General features: G+C 44.1%; 2 protein-coding genes and 1 long non-coding RNA gene across 4 annotated transcripts in view; 2 read left to right on the top strand and 1 right to left on the bottom strand.

The window, feature by feature from the left end:
* Nucleotides 1-11,899, top strand: part of Dstyk (dual serine/threonine and tyrosine protein kinase) — a 49,010-nt gene extending 37,111 nt beyond the window's left edge. The window contains exons 6-13 of the mRNA XM_059281213.1: nt 791-967; nt 1,543-1,672; nt 2,038-2,194; nt 2,605-2,737; nt 4,135-4,248; nt 5,710-5,824; nt 8,052-8,186; nt 8,521-11,899. Coding sequence (XP_059137196.1) covers nt 791-967; nt 1,543-1,672; nt 2,038-2,194; nt 2,605-2,737; nt 4,135-4,248; nt 5,710-5,824; nt 8,052-8,186; nt 8,521-8,708 — 1,149 coding nt within the window. The 3' untranslated portion in view covers nt 8,709-11,899. The remainder of the gene's footprint in view (nt 1-790; nt 968-1,542; nt 1,673-2,037; nt 2,195-2,604; nt 2,738-4,134; nt 4,249-5,709; nt 5,825-8,051; nt 8,187-8,520) is intronic.
* On the bottom strand, nt 115-22,225 carry LOC131925837 (uncharacterized). Its single transcript, XR_009383363.1, has 3 exons — nt 21,858-22,225; nt 3,108-3,195; nt 115-993 (listed from the first exon to the last, which is right to left on the bottom strand). It is a non-coding gene; the product is annotated as an uncharacterized LOC131925837 (long non-coding RNA).
* Nucleotides 22,226-22,492: 267 nt separating this feature from the next.
* Rbbp5 (RB binding protein 5, histone lysine methyltransferase complex subunit) overlaps nt 22,493-26,515 on the top strand; it is a 28,996-nt gene continuing 24,973 nt past the window's right edge. For both annotated transcript variants that reach the window (XM_059281143.1, XM_059281142.1), the window contains exon 1: nt 22,493-22,661. In XM_059281143.1, the coding sequence (XP_059137126.1) occupies nt 22,643-22,661 (19 nt within the window). In that variant the 5' untranslated portion in view covers nt 22,493-22,642. The remainder of the gene's footprint in view (nt 22,662-26,515) is intronic.

The raw sequence follows: 26,515 nt of genomic DNA, 5'->3' as shown, positions 1-26,515 counted from the left end.
AGAATTCTGTTGTATGCCTATTCTCAATTAATGACTACAAATGCTCCCCTTAACCCTTAAAAAGCCATAGATTTATGTAACACTTGATGAAGCCACAAAATTCCACCTCACTAGTTTCTTCATCTTTCTTTTATTCAGCCTAAATGTTTTCTCAAAAGTAGGTATTGTTGGGCCTGGAAATACAGCTTGGTGATAGATGGTTTGCATAACATATGCAGGGTCATAGGTTTGATTCCCCAGTACCAAAAGAGCAAACAAGTAAACAAACAACAAAAATCTAGACATTGAGTTGGTTATGGTGGCATGCGCCTTTAATCCCAGCATTGAGGAGGCAGAGGCAGGCAGATCTCTGTGAGTTCAAGGCCAGCCTGGTCTACATAGTAAGTTTCAGGATAGCCAGGGCTGTGTAGAGAGACCTGCTTCAAACAAAACAAGCACACACAAAAAACCAGGCATTGTTGCCGGGGGCCAAGAGTGTGGTTCCTGTCCTGGCCTTGCATCTGTGTAGAGTTATTACTGCTTCAGGAGACTCATCAGTTCCTCTGGCCCGGAGGATAACATGTGGAGAGTTGTGAGCATTTAGGTTAGGCTTACTGGTCTTTGGTGCCTCCCTCTGGCTGAACCCTGGTTTTGAGGTAGATGGAGTTAGAGATGATGCTGGATTTCCTAGGCTCCTACATTAAGAGCTGCTCCTGATGAGTAAGAACCCCAGTGAAGGAAGGGCATTGTTGGAGCTGCGTGGGAGTTCCTCCTCCTTCCTTTGGTGATTTTACTGTCCTCATCTTGGCAGATCATCCAGCGCATCACATGGGTGAGCCCACCCACCATCACTCTAGAGTGGAAGAGGAAGGTGGCCCAGGAAGCCATCGAGAGCCTCAGCGCCTCCAAGTTGGCCAAGAGCATTTGCAGCCAGTTCCGCACTCGGCTCAATAGTTCTCATGAGGCTTTTGCAGCATCCTTGAGGCAGGTAGGTATGCAGGAAAGGAGCGAAAGCTGGAATAAGCAGAAAAGAGGCAAAGAATTTGCTCTCTGCTATCCTTATACTTTAAAAAATCAGTATATTTTTATTCTGTTAAAGAATAATAATATGCTATAGAAAGTTTCATCACCAAATTTTTATATGGATCTTTTTATAACTCTAGAAAAGTTGGAGTGCAGTTAATTTCTTCCCATATAACTGAATGAAAAAGAGTATAAAGGGTACACACTTTATATATAAAGTTTATATTGTATTTTAAGAATGAATGACAGAGGAATGACTTTCTAACTTAATACCAATTCATAATTATGTGTTCCCTCTGGAGTATGTGTGTGTGTGTGAGAGAGAGGGGGGGGAGACAGAGAGACAGAGAGAGAGAGGATGAATAGATATGAATAATCATATCTATCTAAGAGGAAGATGACTGTCATTGTATTAAATATGTCATGTATATGCCGTTCAGTTCTCACGGTTGTTGACGTGAAAGAGATACTATTATTTCTATGTATCAGGTGGAGAAGCTGAGGTGAGGACTTGAGTCTTGTGTTGTCTTTTTCTCCTAGCTAGAAGCTGGCCACTCTGGCCGTTTGGAGAAAACTGAAGACCTGTGGCTAAAGGTTCGAAAAGACCATGCCCCCCGTCTGGCCCGCCTTTCACTGGAAAGCCGGTCTTTACAGGATGTCTTGCTTCACCGTGAGTCCTTGTTTCTTTCCAAGTAAATGGAGGAAAAGCAGGGTCCTCCAGCATTCCTTTGCCTGCCTCCAAGAATGCCAGTGCAGGTGCTCCTGCCTTGCAAAGCTGCCTCAGCACTTAGTGATGCTTTGGAATTCATTTTGGTTCTGCTGCTTACGTAATATGAATAACAAGATCAAAGTTTATTCAGAATCACCCAGCTCAGTTATTTCTCCTGGGTTAGAACAACTCTTGAGTTTCTTCCCATTGCATGGTTGCATGGTTACACTTCTGGCCTCTAGGCCGGGTTGCATCTAAGAATCTTCAAGAGAATGCCTGGTGAGTTCCTATTCCTTCTGCCTTATTGCTGTCTTTATATCTTACAGGTAAACCTAAATTAGGCCAGGAACTAGGCCGGGGCCAATATGGTGTGGTGTACCTGTGTGACAACTGGGGGGGACACTTCCCTTGCGCCCTCAAGTCAGTTGTCCCTCCAGATGAGAAGCACTGGAATGACCTGGCGCTGGAGTTTCACTACATGAGGTAGGTCTTGGCTTCATTAATCTCTCTGGGGAAGACCAGAGAAGCCAAAGGCGGGATTAGTTTTGTGCCACAAGCTACAGCATGTCTGGTCTCTATGTACCTATATACCTATAAACCTATAAAACGTTGTAACGTAACTAGTGTTTGTAGATTTAGGCCAGACATGCTATCTTTGCTTAATCTTTTCCCATCATAATCCCTCAACTCTTCATTCTGTTATCTTTTTTAGTCACCAAGGACTGTCAGTATTGATTGTCCACGGTGTTTTACCTTGGTGGAGAAGTAGTTCTCTTTTCCCTCTCTCTGGACTTGGACTAAGCGTGGCTGTGAGGTTCTTTCTCCCTACACCCTGGCATCTCATGCCAAATGAGAGCCCGAGTGTGGTGGCCCAACCTTTCTCTTTCTCACAGGTCTTTGCCAAAGCATGAGCGGCTGGTGGATCTGCATGGTTCGGTCATTGACTACAGCTACGGTGGAGGCTCCAGCATCGCGGTGCTGCTCATTATGGAGCGGCTGCACCGGGACCTCTACACGGGGCTCAAGGTGAGGGAGACCAGAGCCAGCTGGAGCCAGGCTCCACCCTTCCTCCTTGACTTCATCCTTTCCTGTTTCTTCAGGACTTCTGACGTTCACAGAAGTTGTTGGAGTAATCTGGCTTTACTGCATTATTTCCAGAAAAATGTCAGACATTTCTCAGAATCCATTTTTGTCCCAGTCTATTTCTGTAATGTTTTCATTCACTACTTTTTTAAGTTTTTTGTTTATTTGCTTGTTTTTTAAGACAGGCTCTCACTATGTAGCACTGAACTCTGCTCTGTAGATTAGGCTAGTCTCTAACTCACAGAGATCTACATGCCTCAGCCTCCAGAGTGCTAGGATTAAAGGCGGGTGCCACCAAGCCCAGCTTATTTACCATCTTGATGTCCCGTGGTATGATGAAAACACAGATTCTTTGGAAGAGTAGAATAGCTTCTTATTACTCTTCTGGATAAAGCCAGTTTCTGTTAAGTGAACAAGTATGTATTAATGACTATTTTGTGCAAGGCCTTGTATTAAGCACCATTAGATAATAGCAAAATATGTAATTTCCAGGCACATTTAAGAAAATTGTAGTGTATGAGAGAGATGTGGGGTGGGGGCAGCCACAAAGTCACTTACATGATCTTGTTATGTGATCTCGATTTTTTAAAAAATAAATTGGGGTATGCCACTGAAGAATTACATTTGAATAAAGGTGAAACTCAGTTGAATGCTGAGTTTAAACTCTCATCTAAAAAAGAAAAAAATCACCAGTAAGGGATTTAGGTTTTTCTTGTCTGTCCCCTTCATTGGAGCTGAGTAGAAGGAGAGAGAAGCTGATCTCAGTGTCTGGATTCCCCTATATGAGCTTACAGGGAGACCTTCAGAAGTAAGGTAGAGAAAACAGGAGTCACAAGAAACTGCTGAGATGAAGAGGAGACTCCAAGTAGTTCCTTCTCTATCTCAGGAGCACCTGGAGTTTTCCTGTAAATGGGCTCCAAGATCCATTGGAGGATCCTGGAGGAAATTAATAGGACAGTTTTCAGAATCACGAAGACTCCAAGTTAAAGTAATCAGAGTGCCTTTGGAGTTGGAACCTATAAACTCAAACCTGGGCTAACCAAGCCTGTGAAAGCAAATCTTCCTCGAGGCAGTGCCACGGTCACTGTGATGCTGGGAGTGAGATGCTGTTAGTCCTTGAACAACTTCTGCTCCGATATGGATGTGGTCCTGCTGACCAGCTGCGCCTGCAAAGGGCTTCATGTTGCTTTGTGTCCTGTACAGCTTGTTCTTCCTGTACCTCCCATTCACTGCTCTGCCCTTTTGTGCCACTGTAAGTCATTTAGTTGGTCACAATTGGAAGTCTCAGTTGGGTTAAGGAGTTGGGCTCCTGTGACATCTAGGCTCTTTTGTCTTCCCAGGCTGGACTGACCCTGGAGACACGTCTGCAGATAGCTCTGGATGTGGTGGAGGGAATCCGCTTTCTGCATAGCCAGGGGCTTGTCCATCGGGATATCAAACTGAAAAACGTGCTGGTAAGTAAGAGCGAGCTCTATTCAGAGAGGATCTCTGCGCCTCTGCAGAGGGTCTGCGTAAAAGGCACTTTGATTTAGGAAAAGTCTGCATGGAAAGCAGGCACGGTGACGTGATGGTGGGTGGATGGTGTCCTGAATTTAAGCTTAAGGAGCAATTTCAACAGAGCGCCTGTGTCAAATACTTTCCCTCCACTGTTGAGAAATTTTAACTTCATAGAAAAGTTAAGAATGGCATAATGGAAACCCAGACACCTTGTATCCTGCGTTCCTGTCAGGATACCCACTCAGTTGTAATTTCTGTTTATCTTCCTGCACCACATGAAGGTCAGTTGTTGATAACATTTCACTCCTAAGTATGTCAGTGTGTCTGTCTCTCCTAAGAAAGAATCTTCTACATAATTAAAATGCCATTACCACACTTGAGAAATCAGAACATTGATACAATACTGTTATTAACATATATTCTGCTATTGTCTCCATTATATGCAGTTGCTCCAAATATGGTCTGTTTGCTGTTTGTTTGTTTTTAATCTAGGATCTAGTCCAAGGATGCTGTAGTATATCTTGTTATCATGCTATTTCAGCCTTCTTCAATCTAGAATAACCTTTGCCCTTTTTTGTTAATGTCATTGACATTTTTGAGAAGTCCAGGTCTTTGTTATTGTTTAGGGCTTGATCAGAGATGCTAGATGAGAGCTAATGTGCATAACACACCTTCAAAGGTCCCATTGCATAAACCATAGGAATCTTTTGACTGACTCCTCTTGAAAACATCCATCAGGGTCACTGAGATGGCTCACCAACTATGGTACCCATTATTATATAGTGGAAGGAGAAACAGACTCCTACAACTTGTCCTCTGGTCTATACCACAAAGTAAATAAATAAAATGTAATAATTTAGAGAAAAAATACCTTCTAGTATCACCTGTCAACACCCCATGAAGTTGCAGTTTGGGGGAGAGAAAGATAGCCCAAAAATTATAGATAGGAAGCTAGGAGACAATCAGTAGCTAGATGAGACACATTTCTTCTCTGGGGTCAGTATGTGCTGACTTGTTTTTGTGCCATTGCTGTTCTCTCTGCTGTGCTGGAGTAGAGCCAGGGTCTGTGCATGCTGGCTCAGGTCTCTACCACCTCTGTGGTACGCCCTAGCCCTGTATTAGAGCCTTAAGAATTAAAGAATCACTTCAGCTGACTAAGAGGGAAATCAGGTGCCAACATGTTTTCCTCATTTTACAGACCTCCATTCCTCACTCTTCCAAGAGTCTAGGGATCCTAGCATGTTCCAGGGATGTAAAGATGAAGGAAACACTCCCTGCCAGCAGGTTGCTCACTGTGGGGAGGAGGACAGTGACAGGAGGGAGTCTGAGACAGTGAGGCTGGAGGCAGGACTCACTAAGTACTGCTCTGAGGCTGGGTGTGCCAACCCAAGGTGACTCTGACTTGCTCTTTTGGGCAGCTGGACAAACAAAACCGTGCCAAGATCACTGACTTAGGATTCTGCAAGCCAGAAGCGATGATGTCAGGCAGCATTGTTGGGACACCCATCCATATGGCCCCTGAACTTTTCACAGGTAAGACTAGAGGGCAAAGAGTGGGTTTAGGCAGACCCCAGTACTCTGCCTTGGGGTGCTTCACCTTGGGGTAAGTAGTGTGTACAAGCCCTGCCAGCAGGACAGGGAGAGGAGGAGGTAAAGGAGTGAGAGAGACGGTGAGATGTAATGGAGTTACCAAGTACTCTTTCGGACGTGTCTCTGGGCTATTAGTGCTGTAATTGCCACACTTAGCACCTACTTAGTCATAAAGTTTGGTTGAATAACTTGTAGGTGATGGAACCTGTCATTAAAGAACTTATTATCAACATGGAGATATATGAAAGAGGTAGAATCATTTGGAAGCAGTGTAAGGCAGCATTAAATGCTAAATTATAGGTGCTCTGATGTACTGTGATGTCGCGTGAAAGAACAAACTAAGGTTGGAGTGCTGGATGGTGTTGTGGTAGAAGTGAGATTTGGGCTGACAGTTGAGTCCTAGCTGGAAAAATAGGTAGTGGAAAGGGAACTCAGGATTGAGTGTCCACTTTTCAGAAGGCAGGGCAGGTATGTTTCTGGAGATCTTGTTTTACTTAATCCTTTCAGCAAGCCTGTGGTGATGTTGGTATATTTTTATGTCAGATTCATAGATTAAATCGGGACTGAACTGATGCAGTAACTGACTCCTAAAACAGTGAGGTAGAAGGCCTGACCCTGTGATTTGAATCTAGACCTTTCTGTCTCTACAGTCCAGTCATGAAGGCAGAAACATCTGGAGGCTGGAGAAGGGGAAATACCAAAGGAAACTGCAAAACAGAAATATTTATGACAGGAAAGAAATCCCCTTGGCAAATAGTGACAGACAAGGCCCGAGAAGTCCATAGACTGAAAACCTTGTGGAGGGTTAGGGTCTTGTGCAAGTAAGGAGGTGCTGAGATTTTGAGCAGGGGAGGGTGGCAAAGGACATATGCCTGGACCAGCTTCACAGCCATTGGTGGAAGAGATGTGAAGGAGAAGAATCCGTGTGAGGTGCCCAGTCAGGCAAAGATTGTGTCCATGGCTAGGTTGGTACTGATGCTGAAATAAACAGGGTTACAGATTTGAGATAAATTCAGAGGACAATGGGGAAGCTTTTGTTTACTGCCTCAGTGTGAGAGTTGAATAGAAAAGAATGGCTGGCATGGAAGATTGAAACTCTGAGCCATAGTAGATGGAGAATGATGGTACTGTGCCAAGGAAGATGGGAAAGAAATCACAGGTCAGTTGCTAGTATTGATATGAGGAAAAATTAGCAATGCATTTCAATTTCTTTTATTTATTTTATTTATGTATATGAATATTTTGCCCACATGTGTGTATGCGCACCAAAGTGTGCCTGGTGCTCAGGGAGGTCAAACGAGGTTGAGCTAGCTTCCTGGAACTGGAGTTACATGTGTCGTGAGCCATGTGGATGCTAGGAACCAAACCCTGGCCCCTGTAAGAGCACCTGTGCTCTATCGCACTGAGCTCTCTCTCCAGCCCTGAATTCCATTCATTTCACAGAGGCTGTCACCTGCCTCTTCACTGGCTGACACACAGAAGAACTAGGAATTAGCAAACAGCTGTAGTCTGACCCTCACTGGAGCCAAATGATAGACTTTTTCTTTTCCTAGGTTTACTTTATTCTGTCCCTGCTGCTATTACTCCGCCTTGTCTGCTGCTTATTGAAATTCCCTTCAATGTTGTCCACCCTGTTGCTGTCAGAATACTATTATAAAATATGTTATTCTTTTGTATCCCTGCTCTGAAGAAAAAAAAGACCTGCTGCTCACCAACTCTAGACTCCTCTCTGCCTTTAAAAGCTTCCTATGAGAGACAGGATCTTCCTATGTATCCTAGACTGGCTTCAAATGACCCTTCTTCCTGTCTCTTTGAGTTCTGGAATTGCAGGTGTGCACCACACCAGTTAATCTTTGTCTTTATAATCTTTATTTTCTGTTCCCATCCATATTTCTCTAATATGGCCTTTTAGAATTGATCTTACAGACTGTCTCATTAAAATGATAAAGTCATTAAAATCATTAAAATGAGTTTCCTTCTCTTTTGACAAATTCTTATCTCTCAGCTGCCTACAATATAGGATCTCTATATTGTAAAGTGGGCATTACAAATGTGCCTTGCCTACCAAGCAAGTTGTGAAGAACAATAGATGTTAAAAGCTTTACAAATTGTGTAAGGACCTGTAGAAGCACAGTGGCAGCTCACTGTTGCTCACCTGTCTTTACTGTAGGAAAGTATGACAATTCCGTGGATGTCTATGCTTTCGGGATCCTCTTCTGGTATATCTGCTCAGGCTCTATCAAGCTCCCCGAGGCATTCGAGAGGTGTGCTAGCAAAGATCATCTCTGGAACAACGTGCGCAGAGGTAAGAGCCACCAAGCTGCTTTGCTTTGACTCCCTCACTGAGAACAGAAAGCCAGACACCATAGCAGGTCACCTTTATGTTCTGGCCACTGCACAGCATGACCACATCAGGCGGACCATCATAGAATGCAAAAAGGTTACTGTAAACCAAACCTTTGCTACTGGATAGCACTCAAATACGGTGTTCGCCACAGTTTTTAGAGTTGGCTTTTCTAAGCCAGTGTGTTGGTTTTCACCATTCCTGTTAGGTTATAGTCTAGGTATCTGCAGTGGAAACCCGCACTCTTTGCTCTCCCAGCTCTGCCTGATGGGCTGGTTTCCTTGCTCTCCTCTAGGGACCCGGCCAGAGCGTCTTCCTGTGTTTGATGAGGAGTGCTGGCAGCTGATGGAAGCATGTTGGGATGGTGACCCCTCCAAGAGGCCTCTCCTGGGCATCGTCCAGCCTATGCTCCGAGGCATTATGGGCCGGCTTTGCAAGTGCGACTCTGAGCAACCCAACAGAGGACTAGATGATTCTACTTGAAGACCAAACCTTTCTCTTCCACGCTTCCTTCCTTCCCTCTCACCTTCTGGCCATGGGGAGAATTTGTCATTTGTTCATTAAGGGAGCTCCTAAGGGAATTGGTGCTTGTTGGCAACTCAAGACCTTCCTGGGCAGAGATGGCTCCTGGACAGTGAAGAATTCAGTGGCTGTTTCAGTATTCATGCTGCCTCACACTATCTCTTTAGCAAAAGATTGTCTCAGATGTGTAAAAGCTGAAGAATGTGATGTTCTGGCCTCAGAACGGAAAAGGAGGCAACTGTTACCACTGTCTAGTCACTGTATATGTTTCTAAAACACGTGGGGCCCTGCAGTGCAGGGCATCCAAACTATCATGTCACGACTTCAGCTCTAGCTGGGAACAGTTCGGTTCTGTGCAGTGGTAGAGACCACTTAGAAACATGACCTTAGTTCAGGAGTGTATGATTGTAAGGGCAAAACCAAAACAAAACAAAACAAAAAACCAACTCAGCCAGATATATGTTGTGGTTGCCAGGATCTCAGGTTGTAAGTCAGAAGCCCCAGGAGGCAGCTGGGTGTGAAGCTGTCTACCCTCACAACCCAGTGTTTACATTTCCAGGGTAAGGGAGCCCTGGTTTCTGCAGGGCAGGGCTAACCCAGAAGAGAGTCTGTTGGATTCGTGGGTTTCCCTCACCCTCTGCCTTCTTTCCCTAAAAAGGAGGGAGTACTCCAGACAGCATGGGAATACTCCAGACATCATGGTACTTGGACTTGGGCATCTGATCAGAAATAGATTATAATTTTGTTGTGTTTAATGGGATGTAGCCCAGGCTGGCCTTAAAAGTCTCATCCTTCTGCCTCATCCTCCAAAGTGCTGAGATTACAGGCATCTGCTACCATGCCTGGCTTTTAGCTCTATAACACTCTTGTGTTTCCTTCTTCAGGGCTGGGGGCAGCCCCACAGCCGCAGATGTGCTGTGAAGTGCTCTCTCACGAGCTACACTCCAGCTTTCTAGAGCTTTCAAAGCTGACTTTTAACACTAGGCACCGTGAGCTTTGATAATGATGCGGTTGAGCATGATGGTCTCCTAAATACTCACAGCTCCTCAGAAATGCCATGCAATGCTTTCTACATGCAATTGTAACGGACAAGTGATGGGCCCAGTGTCTTTGGGTTCATTGACTCTGGCCTCATTTTTTGTAAAATGCTTAGTTTAGCTCTTAGAATTTTAACATCTACTCAACTATACCTAGTTACTCTGTTCTGAGCATTAATTTGTTGTCCTCTGGACACAGTAGGATGTACAGGAAGTCAGGCGTCAAGAAAGAAGAAATGAGTCATCTCTATTAGTTGGGTCTGTTGTGTGTGACACTTAAAGAGGCTTTGGGTAGCAGGAGACTGCTGACCTTGTTCTTGAACTCTAACTGTAATACAAAGGCAATAGTTCCAGTATGGAAGCCCTATTCCTGGCATTCTTTGCACATCTTAGCTCAGGCTCAGACGCGTAAGTGAGAGGTTAGATTTTTTTTTCCCCATCCAGGGTCCATTTTCAGTCTCTTGTCAGATTGCAGGTTCTTTTTTTTTCAATCTTTAACTTTTAAAAAGAAGATTCCCTGCATTTTTCTACACAGTGAAAGGGAGAGGCTAATGCCAGGTAAGGAGATAAAGAGTAGTTTTATAGTTCATTCATAAAAAAGTGTCCGGAAAAGTCCAAGGTATTCCTGAAAGTGTCCGGACAAGCCAAAGGCCACATGGGGGTATTTGGTGGTGGTATTTCAATGCTCAGCAGGCTGAGCATGTGTACACGTATGTCTAATTTGTGTGTATTTTACTTTATAACATTGTAAGCTAATTTTGGATTCTTTGTTTTTTAGCATCTATTATTATTTCAGTGATAAAATGCCATGAAATGTACTGTATTGTATGTCACTTGGGAAGACACTAGGTCCTCAGAGAAATGAGGTGGCACTTAGGGTAGTACAGGGCTTAATAGGGCCAAAGTTTTGAAGATTTACCTCCAGGCTGAGGCAGAAAGAAGGGTGGCATAGAGAGTTACCTTTACTGTGGCCATCCTTCAACAAAAATTTCCATGAGGGCAGTTTACTCTAGCCGAGAGTAAACTAGGAGCTGCAAATCTGGTCTCTCGTTTTGCTTTGGAATGGGGGCAGGCCTTCCTGCAGAGCAGTCAGAAGACATGCTGGCAGTCTGGCCCTGCACGGCTCGCCTGTGCCCCTGAGCTAGCAACAGCACAGCCGAGGAGCTTCCTGACTGAGCAGCCTTCCACTGCCCTCCGAAAGAGGACTGCCCTGGTGGTTCCCAGACCAAAGAGAGTCACTTCCAACTCCGTCCACTTTAAGGGACAGGGCTAGGCAGCCACTGGGTCAAAACGTTAACACTAAAGCTCAGAGAAGCTGAGGAAAGGCTGCATTACTCCACAGCTAGAGCTAGGTCATGGCAAAGTCTGAACATTCGTCAGCTCCCCGAGTGCTGTCAGAGCGGTTAGAGCACTCAGGGGCGTGCAGTTCAGGGGTAGAATGTGCTTAGCATGCGCGTGGGCTTGGGTCAGTGTCTAGTACCAAAACAAAGCAAACACAGAGGTCAAGAGGGCTTGGACAATGTTCTTCCCGACAGCGGCCTGGGGCAGTGGGGCTGTGAGTGACAGCTGCACTAATGACACTTTGTTTTTGTTGTTTCTTATTCAGCACTGAGCAGCCGGGGATGGGTTGGTGCAGTCACACTTTGGGAAACTGAGGCACCCTCTGATCTCGCTCTAGAGAGATGCCCTGCTTGTTTGGTCTAGCTTACTGGGAGACCTCCCAAGCCCACCTTGTGTCAGGACGGATTAACAGCCTTGGAAAGTGCATTCCAAAGGAGGAGCTGCTTTAAGTGTTCAGAACTTGCATTTTGCACTTGCTGGGTCAAACATTCCACATTTTTCTTAAAAGAAAATGAGGATTTAGTCGTCTAAGTGTTGGGTATGTGGGGTAGAGCTAGTGTGATATTAGAATGGCCTTAAGACATCTATACTACAAACTCCCCTAGAAGTTTCAAGTGGTACTGTTGGTCTTAAAAGAGTTTTATTTTAACTTTGTCTGCTTTTTTAGCACTTAGTGTGATTGACGTAGTGGTGGAGACTATGAACATCTAACGTCGGGGAGGCCAACTAGCCCAGAGGGTGGACAAGAAACAGTCTGGATGGCTTGCTGGTTTTCTTTTTTTTTTTTTTTGTCTTTTAGGTAATGTTTTTATTTGTTTTAAAGAACTAATGTTTATTACAGTATTATATAAAAGTGTAACATACTAAGTGTGTAGAATAAAGTGCAATAACAAAAAATTACTTTTGACACACTTTCAGCCTCTGTACTCCTTTTTGTGCGGTGTGGCTCTTTTCGTGGCACTGTGACAGTGGAACCATTTTACTTGTGTGTATTTTTTTTTTTTAGAGACACAGCCCTAGGTTTTGTCTTCATTTAGTGTAATTTGAATGGCTGCACTGGGTTCTGTGGTTGTTAAGATGTGGATACCAGGTGTGCTGCATAATAAAGACCATATTTATGTTTCAGGGTTACCTGTTTGGCTTCAGCTTTTCCTCACTTCCCTTCACATGTTCACAGGATGCTCCCCGGCACTGCTTCCCTCCATGACCTGTTGTCCTTCCGTTTTTGGGAGATTGCTGAAATACTCCCAACTCTTCAGCTTTGTTGACTGAAACACACTTCTCTCTCTTGAGCTGGCTCCACTCCCAGTCTGCAGCTTTCCTTGGCATATATCCCATGACTCTGGCATCTCCAATGTCTTGGGGTCTCCAACACAACCCAGGTTTTACCTTCACAGCATCACACAGTGGCCTCTCTGGGCCTCCATGCAGGGACACCCCTGACACACACCTGGCTCCAGCAGCTTTCCTCCCTGTGGAGGGAGATTCCACAGTCCTTTCTTACATCTCTGACTCTAAAGCCAGAACCATGTGGCAGTCTGAAGTTGCCAGGTTCTGGTGTCTGATGGGGCTGGAACTTGGCCTCCTATTCAATTACATTTGCATCAGCTTTCTTTTTTTCTTTTTAAGGATTTATTTATTTACTTATTCTGTAAGTAATAAATATGTTTATTACTATGCCTGTACACCAGAAGAAGTTCCAGGACTGCCAGGTTATACAGAGTTTGTTTGAAAAACAAGCAAACAAACAACAACAACAACAAGAATTCAGAAGTTTTTCTGGTACAGTGGAACACACCTTTAATCCCAATACTTAAAAGGTAGAGAAGGTGGTGAGTTTGAGGCCAGCCAGAGTTACATAGTAAGATTCTGTCTTTAAAAATAAATTCACTTGTTAGATTAATCAGTGACCTCAAAGAGGATACAAATGAGCAGATGAATAAAGTAAGAAAATCAATCCAGGAACTGGAAAGGCAAGGTAGCAAAATGGATGGAAAAAACCAGTAAAATGTATGAGAAGATAAACAGGGAAATTAAAATTCTAGAAAAAAAATAGAAACACTCAATGACTCAAATTAAAAATGGGAAAGGCCAAGCCACTAAGATGAATGAAGAAGTGTTGGAGATGTGGAAAGATGGAGGAGCAAGGTGGTTTTTGTTTGGTTTGGTTTTGAATTGATTTTGTGTGTGTGGGTTTCTCTTGGGGGAGATGCTGCAGGAATAAGGGGCAGATAAGGAGGGACTGGGATGTGAGTGGGATGAGGGTACATGATGTGAAGTTCCCAAAGAATCAATAAAGAATTAAGTTATAAAAATGGGGGAAAGCATCATGAACAGATATAACCAGGAGGAAGGGAGAGTGTGAGGTAATGAACGACAAGGTCAAGGCAACTCGACGTTCAAACATCAACGGGAGGAGGGGGATCCACACATCAGTCACATCATGAACAACTGTCTACATGCTCCAGGTGGGCACCCATGACAAGTCTGGCTTAGTGAACCAGCAAGTTCACTGGAACACAGATAACTAAAGCAGCTGTATCACTGGACAGCCCACCCTAGCATGAGCAATGGCTCTGGAGAGCTGCATCCCTAGAGCTCCTTGCCCATTACACACCTAGCAGGACTACTATCTAGAATGTATAAAGAACTCCACAAATTAAACCCCTAAACCACACAATCGAAAAATGGGCCAATGAATTGAATAGACAGCTCTCAAAGGTGGAGATGGGCATAGCCAATAAATATCTACGTAAGTGTTCAATGCAAATGAAAACTGCGCTGAGATTCTCAAGATCAGTCCGAATGACAATCACTAAGAAAACAAATGATAAAAAAAAAAAAAAAGCTGGCAAGGATGTGGGGCAGGAGCAGCCCTTTGGGCAAGGGAGCCAGTGTGTCATTGCTGGAGCATGTGACAAAGCAAAGCACTGACTGCAGGACCAGTGAACAAAGAGAAGATGAGGAGGCCCCACCATTCTTTTCAAGAGCAGCCCTCCCATAGAGCCCCAGGGCTAGATGTTCTACCACCTCTCAATAGCTTCATCTGGAGACCAAGCTGTTGACACATGGACCTCAGAGGGGCACCCAAGATCCAACTGTAGCATCCTAAAGGACTCATCTCTTAATACTACCATCTTGGGGGTTTAAGGTCCAACCTGAATTTTGGAGGAACACATACATTCAGATCATAGTACAGTCTTGGGAAAACATAGACCCAAATAATCGTGTAGTAAATCCAAGACAAAACCAGCAAAAACCATCCCAGTTATCCATTCTAAATGTAAAAAATTCAAATTATGAAGGATCTAGATAATGGCACATGCATTGAGTATTATGTACTATTATAAATATTTCCATACAGTAATTCACTTAATCCTGACTAAAATCCATTTTACTGACGAGGAAAAAAAGAAAAAGACAGTGTCTTAGTTACGTTTCTATCGCTGCAAAGAGAAACCATGACCAAGGCAACTCTTACAAAAGGAAGCATTTAACTGGGGGCTTGCTTACAGTTTCAGAGGGTTGGTCCATGATCATACGGGCAGGAAGCAGACAGGCACGGTACTGGAGCAATAGCTGAGAGCTTTACATTCTCACACACACACACACACACACACACACACACACACACACGAGAGAGAGAGAGAGACTGGGCCTGGTGTGGGCTTTTGAAACCTCAAAGCCCATTCCCAGTGACACACCTCTTCCAGCAAGTACACACTTACTCCAACAACACCACACCTCCTAATCCTCCCCAAATAGTTCACCGAGCAGGAACTAAGCACCTGGATAGGCTAAGCAACCAGTGTGGGACAATGAATAGACACTGGAGCTGGATGTGAGTTTAAGAAGTCTGTGAATCTAAGTGAGAGGACTGCAAGAGGACAACGTTGGACCGGAAGTCACAGAGCTCTTGACAAGGATGAAAACTTGACTAGGAGACTAGAGTAAGGGGGCCACAAAAACGGGATGTATAATTTTGAGAATGGGGCACTTGGAACTGAGATCTCAAAGGTGGTGCAGGTTTTTGTGTATTTGTTTGTTTGTTTTTTTGGTGGTCACAGCATTAGGACCCTGGAAGTGAGAGGCTGGAGTGCAATAAAGTGCCATCAAAGAGGTCACTGGAGGAGAGAAGGCAAGAAGCCAGGAAGTCAAGGTGATGGATCAAACTGCCAGGTTGTGGCGGTCACTGGGATGATGACAGGAAGAGGATGAAAAAGAAGACGGAGTTGGCGCTGAACAGTCCACACTGTGAAGAGCAGAGGAAGGATGGTAGGCGCCAGCAGCAAGGAGGAGGAGGGGTCACTTGGTGGCAGGGCTTTCAAAGGACAGGGGCTCCTCCTCTCAGGCAGGGGGAAGAACGGTTCATAGAGGCTTTGGAGGGAGCCATCACAGCTCTACAGACCTTAGGAAGCGCGAGCATGTCTTCCTGGAGAGACGCGAACAAGTGTGCGCTCCAGGTACAACAATGACGAGAGAACAAAAACCAACTTGACTCCAGTCGGGCTTGGTGAGGTGACGAGTTTCCTGGGGACACTTACAGGAGCACGGGGGAGCTGAAGGCCACTGCATCCCCAGAAAGTCCCCTTAGGCAGAGGTGCCGACAAAGAACACCCTATCACCGGAGAACCAACCCAGCTTGCAGCCAGCTCCACCGAAAAGTCTCCTCTCCTCTCAGCAATTGTTTATGGCTTATACAACCTTGGGAGGCTTGTAAATGTCTGAGTTTTCTGAGCCTTACATATTTCCTTAGTCTTCTGGTTCCTTAAAAAAGAAGCAAAAAACAAGGCCTGATTATGCAGCCTTGGCTGACCTGGAACATCCTATGTAGACTAGACTGGCCTCAAGCTCAGAGATTCCCCTGCCTCTCCTGGGACCTGGGAATAAAGGGGTGCACCGCCAATGCCTGGAAGCTTGCTGAGTCTTAAGTGCCTCTTCCTCTAGGAGGAAAATCCAGAGGAAAGGGCTATACAGCGGAAGGTGAGAATTTGATTCTACTCTAATTTAAAATCTATAACTAGGGGTGCCGGGAGATGGCTCAGAGTATAAAGGCTACCAAGTCAGATGATCTGAGTTCAATTCCTAGGACCCACATAGTAGAAAAAGAATTGACTCCTACCCCAAGATTGTCCTCTGACCTCCACAGGTATACCATGGACACACACCTACACACACACACTAAGTAAATGAGTGAGTAAGTCTAAAACAATTTAATCTACAAACGAAGCTAGAGCACTCAGCAGGGCACTCTGTCCAGCACGCACAAGGCCTTGGGTTTTGTTGCAGTGAAGCCAACGTTAATGTTAAAAGGAATGCTAGAGTTAAAGTGCTGACGTCAGGAAACGTTGAAGGAGGTAAAAAACAGGGCTTTGCAGCTGGGGCTGAGTCAGTCAAGCTGACCAGATAAGAGGAAGGACAGGGATTCTGAGAAAAACAAGGTCAGTGTCAGCAGGCTGGCTGGCTCCTACTCCCATGGAACCCCCTCCCCCAACATATGCCAGCTACGGCTGCACTTTCATATACCCTCATTTCCAGTACAGCTGGTTATCACTCTGTAGACCAGGCTGGCCTCAAACTCCGAGATCCGCCTGGCTCTGCCTCCCAAGTGCTGGGATTAAAGGCGTGCGCCACCACCGCCAGGCTCCAATACAGCTAGTTCTAACAGATGAAACTGTAAGTAAGATTAGCTTCTAAAAACTCTCTACCTATTCCAGACTACCCTAGACCACACCACAGACACAGAGCTGGATGGGAGGTAACTAGAGATGACATCTTGGTAGCTATGATGGGACTTAGCTCCCTGCTAGAATAAAAACTACACGCTGTCCACAGAAGTATGAGCAAAGAGAACAGTCTAATAAATGGCTCCCAGATCCTGCCAAGGTCTGAGGTTCACATACCCACAAGCTTGGCATCCAATAAGTACTGACCAGTAGACAGATGAGGTCAACAGCTAACAAAGCAAGTCGAAATACCCAGGGTAGCAGAGACCCAAAGATGTGTTTCCTCCCGACAGTCAGAAGGGAGAGATGGGCATCAGGATGGAAGGGGAGCCTCATTCCATCGGTCTGGAAAAAGGACCCCAGGAGACTCAGGTGGGTTTTTTTTTTGTAGTTGAAATTATATTAAGGGAAAGATATTCAAGAGAGAAAAATTGATCCAGTAATAGAGGAGAGGATAAACTTAATGCTGACTCGTTGCTACCAGGGATTCTGACTGTAATTGTCTAGTTGGTCCCTAGCAAGAAAGCAAAGCAGTTTTGAGTGATTCAAGATGATGTAAGTCTCAAAGGTCGAGCAGCTGCTAAGGATGGGGTGGTGCTTGGGAAAGGTAGACGTGGAAATCCGAGCTCACGAAAACCTTGCATCTTTCCTTACCCTTTCTGATATGTTTCTCCTCTCCTTCCCCCGTCGTCTCCTCTCCTTTCCCTCCCCGATTCCTTTTAGTTTTTGAGAAGGCATCTTGCTATATAGCATGGCTCAGGTTGACCCTGAACTTTAGGTCCCCTGCCTCAGTCACCCAAATGCTGGGACTGAAACTTGCACCATGCCTGCCCTTGGGCCGTCTTTAAAAGCTTCAACATTTGCCATGGCTATGAGTTCTTTTTCTTTCTGGATAAATTAGCTTTGCAAGTATATAATATCAACAGGAAAAAAAATCAGCATGTTCCTCTATGTTTCTAAAGCTTCTTGTCACAAAGTTGTACAAAGGGTTTCTTTTTGTCTTTGTACTGCTGAGGGTTGAACCTAGGGTCTCACACATACTTGATAAGCAAGGGCTCTGTGGTTGAGATACATTCTCATCCCCAAAGTGTAGCCCAGGCTGGCCTCAAACTCACTATGCAGCCGAGGCTAGCTTTTAACTCAAAACCATCCTTTATTGGCCTCCTGAGTGCTGAGATTCAGGTGTGAATGGCTACATCTAGTGGAAGGCAGTGTTTACAATTATTTTATTTTCATTCTTTTGCTGTCACTTTTGAACGACAGATTTACTTTTTAAAAAAAAATTAATAATGTGAGAGATGAGGGTTTCTTACTGGTAAATAGTTTTACCACCCATCTATAACATATTTTTATTTATTTCGAATCATAAAACATGTTTTCAACAATTAATTGGTGTTGTAAAGCATAAATAGTACTGAAGACAGCAATGATTGATAAACCCGAGTTACTTCATGCATAATCTGTGATCACAACAAACTCCTGAGGGTTTCCTGCAAAGAAATTTGCTTTTATCTACAGATAAACATAAAAAGCTAGAAAAGATGATAGATTTGAGATAATCTCAACATATCTTCTGCAGAATGAATAAGAATGAAAAGTTCAAGCTCCCTGCTTTTCAAAAATGTTAACTGTTTCAATTATATGGCAATTACAGATACTACTGCAAGGAATAACCGTGCGCGCGCTCACGCTTCCATCATTGGCCATGTGTTTTCAAGTGAATGGCATCTATACCGATACACTTTTCTTCCCCTCTCAATTTTCTGCTCTCCAGGGAATTCAGAGCTGTGTTGTAATTGCTCTTGTTTCCTCTCTTTAACTACTCTGAGTCTGTAATTCCACTGACAATAAACACGGGCTGTGATTGCGCACTTTTTCTGAGAATGGTTTTAATCCCTGTCTCAGCCAGTGTGGTGGATGCCACCCCCAGCCCTCTGCTGTAGCTCTCAACCTGGTCTGTATGCTGGAGTCACATAGGAGCTTTCAAATGCACTCATGCTATCTAAGCCAGCTGCCCAGAGGATTTCTTGGTTGACTGTGAAGCAGAAGTGTTTCAGGTAGAGATCTCCCAACCCTGTCTTCTCCCATGGTGTTTCATAGGGTAAGCTCTACCACCAAACTATAACCCAGCCCAGAATTTCTGATTTTTATCTGGAAGAGAGGTGCTAAATACTAGCTGGCCTAATGCATGAAGGACATAAAATACCTTAATGAGAGGGAAGTTTGGCCTGACTAAGAACCAAGTTCTTCTTTCACAGCGTCAGAATGACAGGTGTAAATTGCTCCAGGCCCCTTCAGCACCAAATTCAGATACCCTGTTCTTATTTATATTGTTTTTGGTTTTGTTTTTTGTTTTTTGAGACAGGGTTTCTCCGTGTAGTTTTGGTGCCTGTCCTGGATATCACTCTGTAGACCAGGCTGGCCTCGAACTCACAGAGATCCGCTCGGCTCTGCTGGGATTAAGGTTGTGTGCCCAAACTTCTGCCCTCTGGGGTTTTCCCATTGTGCTGTAAGCCTGTATTTAAGATCTCCTCCCTCCTTCAATAAACAGCATTGGGGAAAAAAAAAGGTGTGTGCCACCACTGCCCGGCCCAGATACCCTGTTCTTGCAGTTAATAGTATTAATAAGCTTTAACTAACCCTCACCAAGCAAAGCCCACCAATTACAGTTTTCCATCAAAGTAGAGTACAATGAATTATAAGACATACAATGTATAGCATACTATGAAACAAAAAACACTGCCAATTCATTATGAGAGATAATCACACGTGTGCTATATCCCTAACTTAGAGATTTTAAAATACAAAAGTATGCATATTATAAAACTGACAGAAATACAGCACATCTTTAGCCTGGACTTCTTTGAAGTCCATACTTCATGGTCTCTGGCCTTCTCATATACTTCTTAAACCCAATGTATCTGAAGCTGGGCTCTTCCATCAGTTGTGGCCGTGTCACCAGACCCCCGAGCAAGACCACCACAGAGCCAATATCCGATGCAAAACGCACAAGGGTTTATTGATAACAAGCAAGCCCGGGCTTGGTCTGCATCCAACATCTGACACAGCGGGTGGAGGAGGACGGCCCTGTGCTCTCACGGTGAGGGGTTTTTAAAGGGAAAAACCGCAAGCAAGGTGCTACAAGCCTTGGCATCATATGACTGGGTGAGGGTGTGTAACCTTTGAATTTACTGGTTGGGGGTTACAATTATCCATTTTGAGGTAGACCTGGACAAGTCCTAGGCTCTGTCCTTGAGTTGCCATGGGGTCTGGCTGGCCTAGCACGTACTGACTGTGGGCCTGACTCAGTGGCCCAGGGTCTGTCCTTGAGCTACCATGGAAGCTGGCTGGCCTCACACATTCACATTGAGCCATGCAGGTAGCTCTAAGTTGGTGAGGGGTCCCAGACAGTAAACAACTGGCTGAACCTTGAACAGTTCACTGCAAGGACTATGTCACAGCCCTCCCAGAAACTGCAGTTCGAGTCTCAGGAAACTGAAATTGAGGCCTGATCTCTGAGAGAAGACCGAACAGCCTGTTATGGCGTCTGTTTGGTCCTTTCACATCTACCTTGTCCAAGCTGTCTCTTTTTCTGTGTCCTATGCACTAGCAAATGGAGCTCCCAAAGCAGAGACACAACACATGTCAGACATATTATCTCCATTATCTCCCACATAAAAACCCTTTCCTATTCTGCTGTTTCCAATCCCGTCTCCCAATATCTCTCAAACTCCTTGCTTGTTTTCCTCTTCTACTATAGATTTGATTCGGACCATCCTCATCCTTCCACAGGATCACTGCAGTATACTTGTGGTGAGTTTTCACCCCTCAAGAGAATTCCTATTGACTAGTGTTCTTAAGAGTTTTATTTTTAGGGCTAGGCTATAGCTTATGGGTACGGCCTGTGGGTAAGGCTCTAGGTTCAATCACTAGTAAGATAAAAAACAAAACAAAACAAAACAAACAAACAAACCTCACCAAAAACCCAAAACCACACAAACAACAAAACAACAACCCTTTAAATTTTATTTCCTTCTCCCCTCTCACACCAGGATCACTATATAGTCTAGGCTCCTGAGTGCTGAGATCACACATATGTGCTGCAAGGCTGGGTAGGTGTCTTCTTTCTTTCTTTTCTTTTCTTTTCTTTTTTTTTTTTGTTTTTTGTTTTTTGTTTTTTGAGACCAGGTTTCTCTGTGTAGCTTTGTGCCTTTCCTGGATCTCATTCTGTAGACCAGGCTGGCCTTGAAGTCACAAAGATCTGCCTGGCTCTGCCTCCTGAGTGCTGGGATTAAAGGCGTGTGCCACCACCGCCCAGCTGAATCTTATTTCTTAAACATCAATTTGATCATATTATCCCTTCTTTGAAATTTTTACAAAATGCATGCTCTATTAAAAAAAAATTGGCAAGGGACACAAAATGACTGCCTCACAGAAGAGAAGAATGAAGATGTATATACATGTGAAAAGTTCGTCACTATTACTAAACAAGTGAAACAATGATTTTTTCCCCCCACTTATCTAGTGGGTATAGCTGAAGAGACTTGATAATAAGTCATTTCGAGGAGTGCATAAAGACTTCTATAGACTAGTCCTGGTGGTATGGTATTTGGGTAGCATTTTGGGAAAATTGTATATGCAAAGGAGTGAAAATTGTCTAATAGCTCTGAGCCTCAATTACTGCTATTGGGTTAAATGGCTACAAGAAAGTGACATGTTTAGGACAAGGAAACTGGTGAATAATGGCTAATATTTGCTGTCGCCTCCTGTTTTAGGTGCTTGTATGCCAACCCATTCCATCCTCATAATCCCACTTTACTCATAAGGAAACGGAGGCACAGAGGAATAAATAGCTGTAAGGGGTGGAGTCAGTAGGACCTCTAGATTACTCCGCTGTATCTACATAGGAGAATCTAGCAGCAGGCCTTTTCCATTCTTTCCTTTTTGTAAATGCCCACCACATCTACAGTCGGATAAACACCCCCTACCCCACGCCCATTATTTACCATTGGCTGGTCTTCTCTGATTGCTCTGTGTACTTCAGCAAGTCTGACAACTGGGGAACTCAGTCCATCTCTCTTGACAATTCTTTTCCTGTGTCCTAACCGACGTTGTATACACAGTAAAACCGTAGGAAAGGGCGTAACAAATGCTATTATACCCTTTTCTGTGGCGTATGACATACTTTTAGAGACGTGAAATAATCTTCACGAAATTAAGTCATACACACAGTAACTATAGTACACATAGGGTGAGCCAAGCCCGCGCACGCTCTGAAAACGTCTAAGAGCTCCAACACTCCGACACTAGGGGCCGACCTTTCCCGCTTTCCTGCCTTAGAAAGAATCACCCGGAACCTTTCTTGCGGAGTCACAGGCAGCCGCCCGAACAACGCGAGGAACACACAGCACAGTAAGTATTAGTGGGTTAGTGATATGCCTGAAATTTCTTGCTCGCTTACATAGTCCCGGAGAGAAAAGCCTTACCTTCGTGCACTTTTTGGAGTTCTGACCGACGATATCATTTTTATATCTCAAAAATATTGTAATTGGTTGATTCCAAAAGCGTTTAATCTTTTTTTAAAATTAGGGATAAATGTGGACAGCTACGTAAAACGAACAAGGAAGGCGGGGGAGGAAAGCGGAAGCCGCGGGGCCTTCTAAATCCGAAAGTCTCCGGAGCTTGCGCCAGGCTCTTCGCGGCGCCCCCCACTTAGACGCGGGGCTTCTGAGCGGGTGGGGGAGAAGGAACTGTTGCCGGTGCGGAGACCAGGCGGCCAGCGTCCGCAGGGATGAACCTCGAGTTGCTGGGTGAGGAGGGCTGTGGCTGCGTATTAGCTAACCCTTTGGTACTGGAAAGGAGGGAACCCGGGCGGGAGGGAACGCAGGCTGCAACCTTAGGGACGCTCTAGATGATTCTTTGAATGCTCATGATGTGGAGTTGCAGCAACAGGAGAAAGACCAGCTTCTGTCAGAGAAGAGTGCATTACCTTTCCGAGTCCACTTTCAGATCAGTTGTGGAGTCATAGGGGCACTTTTGGACTGAGCTGTGATTTCGAGGATCTCAGGTCCTGAAATAACAGAGCAGGCAGGACCAGAGTTTTGGAAATGCAATCTAAGGCAAAGTGACCTAGGGTAAAATTGTGAAGAGTTGTCAGGGGATCGGATATCTAGATAGAGTAACTCTTTCTAGAAATGTGTTATTTAACCAGATCTCAGGAAAAGGATAAGAGTGTTGTGACTGGGCACTAAGTGATGTAGTTGGTACTTGGAATCTGGTTATCTTGACTTCCAGTTTAAGGTCCTCAACCGTAAGGAGGTGTAGATCACCGAAGTGTGAACTACACAAGCAGTTGTTTTATTCTCACTATGTCTTTAAATCATTGATTCCCAACCCCTTATCCACATTGGTATTTTCTTGTGGCCTTCTATGATGTAGTTTTGGCATGGCAGCCTGGTGACATCTGTTTTCAGGAGCTTCTACATGAGTTGGCTGCCTTTAATAGTTGTATTTTTTTTCTGAGAAGGGACAGAGGGTTACAAAGATTATTTTAAAAGTGTTCCTTGTATTCAAGTAGCTTATTGGAGAATGCATACATGCATGTGGTTATAATACAGACTAAGTATGAAAATGTTTGGAAGATGTGTCTGAAATAAGACATTAGTGAGAGTTGGTTTTTGTTGTTGTTTGTTTTTTTAAATGTGTCTGGGTGTTTTGTCTATGTGTATGTCTGTGCACCAGTGGGGTGCCTGGTGCCCACAGAAGCCAGAAGAGAGTGCCAGAGCCCCTGGAACTGGAATTAAAGATAGTTGTGAGCTACCATGTGGGTGCTGGGAATCAAACCTGGGATCTTTGGAAGAGCAACAAGTGCTCTTAACCTCTGAATCATTTCTCCAGCATCCCCTGTGAGAGAATTTTTCTGCTTGGGCAAAATGTGTATATTGTGATTAAGAGATGACCAAGAGTTTAGATTGGTGCTATTTATTTATGGACAACAGGTTGGACAGTTGGCTTTTTAAGGAAGGTAGGGCAGATCCATTGACAACTCAGTTGGAGCACTGATCTGTAAAGTTTATCTGACAGTAATGTATAGTTGAAAATAGAAAACCAAGTTGGAGGGCTACAATGGGTGAGTGATAAGGAATGTGTGAGCTAGGACATGGAAAGAAAAAAAAATTGAGGAGGCAATGTTGGCAGAATTTGAGTGTAGTGGTTTTGAGAAGATGAACTAAAAATAACGATGCTATTGATAAGATGTAAGGACATTTGAAAGGTATCTTGGATATGTTGAATGTAGACTGAGCTTGGGAGACAAGTGTTGACTTCTGATCACCACTCCTTTTGACTCATTGAAACCCTGTGAAGAAGTGGAAGGGAAAAGATGAGAGGGACAGAAAAGAAAATTGCCAGGGACAAGACCTTTGGTTGGTTACTTATATTTGGAGGAGAAGGGATGAGCAAATGATTATAAATTATATATGCAGTGAGTGCTTCCATGAACTAGGCACATTTTCAGGTACCTTCCATATATTTCCCTATGTGCATCAGCTAGAAGAGGATCCAGGTGAGTAGTTCCTTCCTATAGACACTAATTGCAGAGCAGTTGGGGCTGAAAACTGAGAAAAGGCTGTTCCATTTCATCCCTGGGCAACTTGCACCTCTTAACAATCTAAGATGAAGATAGAATCAGTGATTTTTTTTAGGAAGGTGTGAGAGAAGTAGATACCAAGAGATGATCTTTATTTATAAGAGGAAAGATGTTACAATAGTCCTTTGAAAGAGTTAACAGAGTCACAGGGAAAGTTCTTTTGAATGATACAGAAGGCTCATAAGGGGGAGACTTAGGAATATTTAGCATATCCAACAATTAAAAAGCAGTCTGGGTCTCCAAAAGGTAGAAGTCTCTGTAGAAGTGACTGAGTTTGAAAGTGAGAAGGTTAATGGTTGTATACAAGCAGGAAAAAGGGACAGAAGTGCTTTGGTTGTGGAAACACAACAAAGGACATCTGGGCAGATAAAGGAAACGAAGGAAGGATAATAGGTTGGGGAATGTGGCCACTCAGGTGCTACCCAGACAGGATACAAATTCTACTTCTGTGACTGACCACTTTTTGAGATGTTGCTGTGTCTACGTTGGAGATGCATAATTACTAAGACAGCCTCTCTTTCATCTCAGGGTATATGCACGCATGCAAATGCTACATCACCAGTCCAAGATAGTTTTTCAAACTCATTTTTTCCTATAACTCATATTAAGAAATACTTTGTTTTTAAAAATTAATTTTAAAATCTACTTAGTGTGTATAGATTTGTGTGTGTGTGTCGGGGGCGGGGTGCATGCAGCAACTCACATACAGATCAGAGGACAACTTTGGGTAGTCATTTCTCTCCTTTTACACTGTGGGAAGTTCTGGAGATCTAACTCAAGTCCTTAGACTTGGCAGCAGGTGTCCTTAGCCATCTCACTGGTCCAAGAAATAAACTATCACAACCCGTATGTATGTACATGTGTCATTAGAATATTTTTGTCATGGGTGTGTCTGTGTGATGTATGTCTATATTTGTGTGAGTGCATATGTGTGTGGGTAAGTTTGTGCACTCTGGCCAGAGAAATCGTTTATACAGAGGAGGCGTGAAACTTCCTTTGTCATTCTTTGCCCTTTTCCTTTGAGGCACAGGCTTTTCTATCAACCTGGAGCTCATGTTTTTCAGCTGCACTGGTAACCAGCAAACCCTTTCCTGTCTCTGCCCTCCTCAGTGCTGGAGTTACAAGCATGTGCAGGACTGTGCTAGACTTACAGGATCTGAGCACTAGGTCTTATGCTTTGCAGCAAGTGCTTTTAATCACTGAGCCATCTCTCAGGCCCTAGAATTTTTTGAAATTAGCTGGGCAGTGGTGGCGCAAGCCTTTAATCCCAGCACTTGGGAGACAGAGCCAGGCGGATCTCTGTGAGTTTGAGGCCAGCCTGGTCTACAGAGCGAGATCCAGGACAGGCTCCAAAACTACACAGAGAAACCCTGTCTCGAAACCCCCCCCCCCAAAAAAAAAGAAAGAAAGAAAGAAATTATACTTAATCCTTTTGTTCATTATCCTCTGATATTTCTAATTGATTAAAAACTTGTTTTAATGGGCTATGATGAGTTATTCATTTTTGGGGTGGGTCGAATTATACCAACTGAAAACAGAGTAAGATGCTGCTTTTGTCCTGGATAAAAACACAGCCAGGAGAAGAGAAACAAGTAACTCTGTATAGTACAGACTTAGAGTATCTTAGTTCAGTGGGGATCCATATGAAAGCAGCTAGTTCTGCACTGTTGGTGGGATTGATGTAAAATTTGGGGAAGTTTTACAGAGGTACTTCTCAGCTGCAAATACTTAGATGGAGATGCCAAACCAACCAACCAACAAAAAACTGGAGCAGGAGCTTTCTGTGGGGTTACCTTCCAGTGGAGGAAACTATAGAAGCAAACATTCCTAGGTATGCATGAGTGTGCGTGTGCAGGAAACGGTGTATTCTGCAGCTGGTACTCAGGCATGGTTAGTTTAAATTCTGGCACAGGTGCTGATCGTGTACAGACAAAAGACAATGAAAAGGACCGGCTAGGGCCAAGTTGAGATTGCTTTTCAAAATTATACTTCAAGAGTTTTGTTCATGGGCTAGAG

Source organism: Peromyscus eremicus, chromosome 15 (genome assembly GCF_949786415.1).
Source record: "Peromyscus eremicus chromosome 15, PerEre_H2_v1, whole genome shotgun sequence".
NCBI lineage: Eukaryota > Metazoa > Chordata > Mammalia > Rodentia > Cricetidae > Peromyscus > Peromyscus eremicus.
Note: the sequence above shows the minus strand (reverse complement) of the source record. Positions and strands in the feature narration are given on the sequence as shown.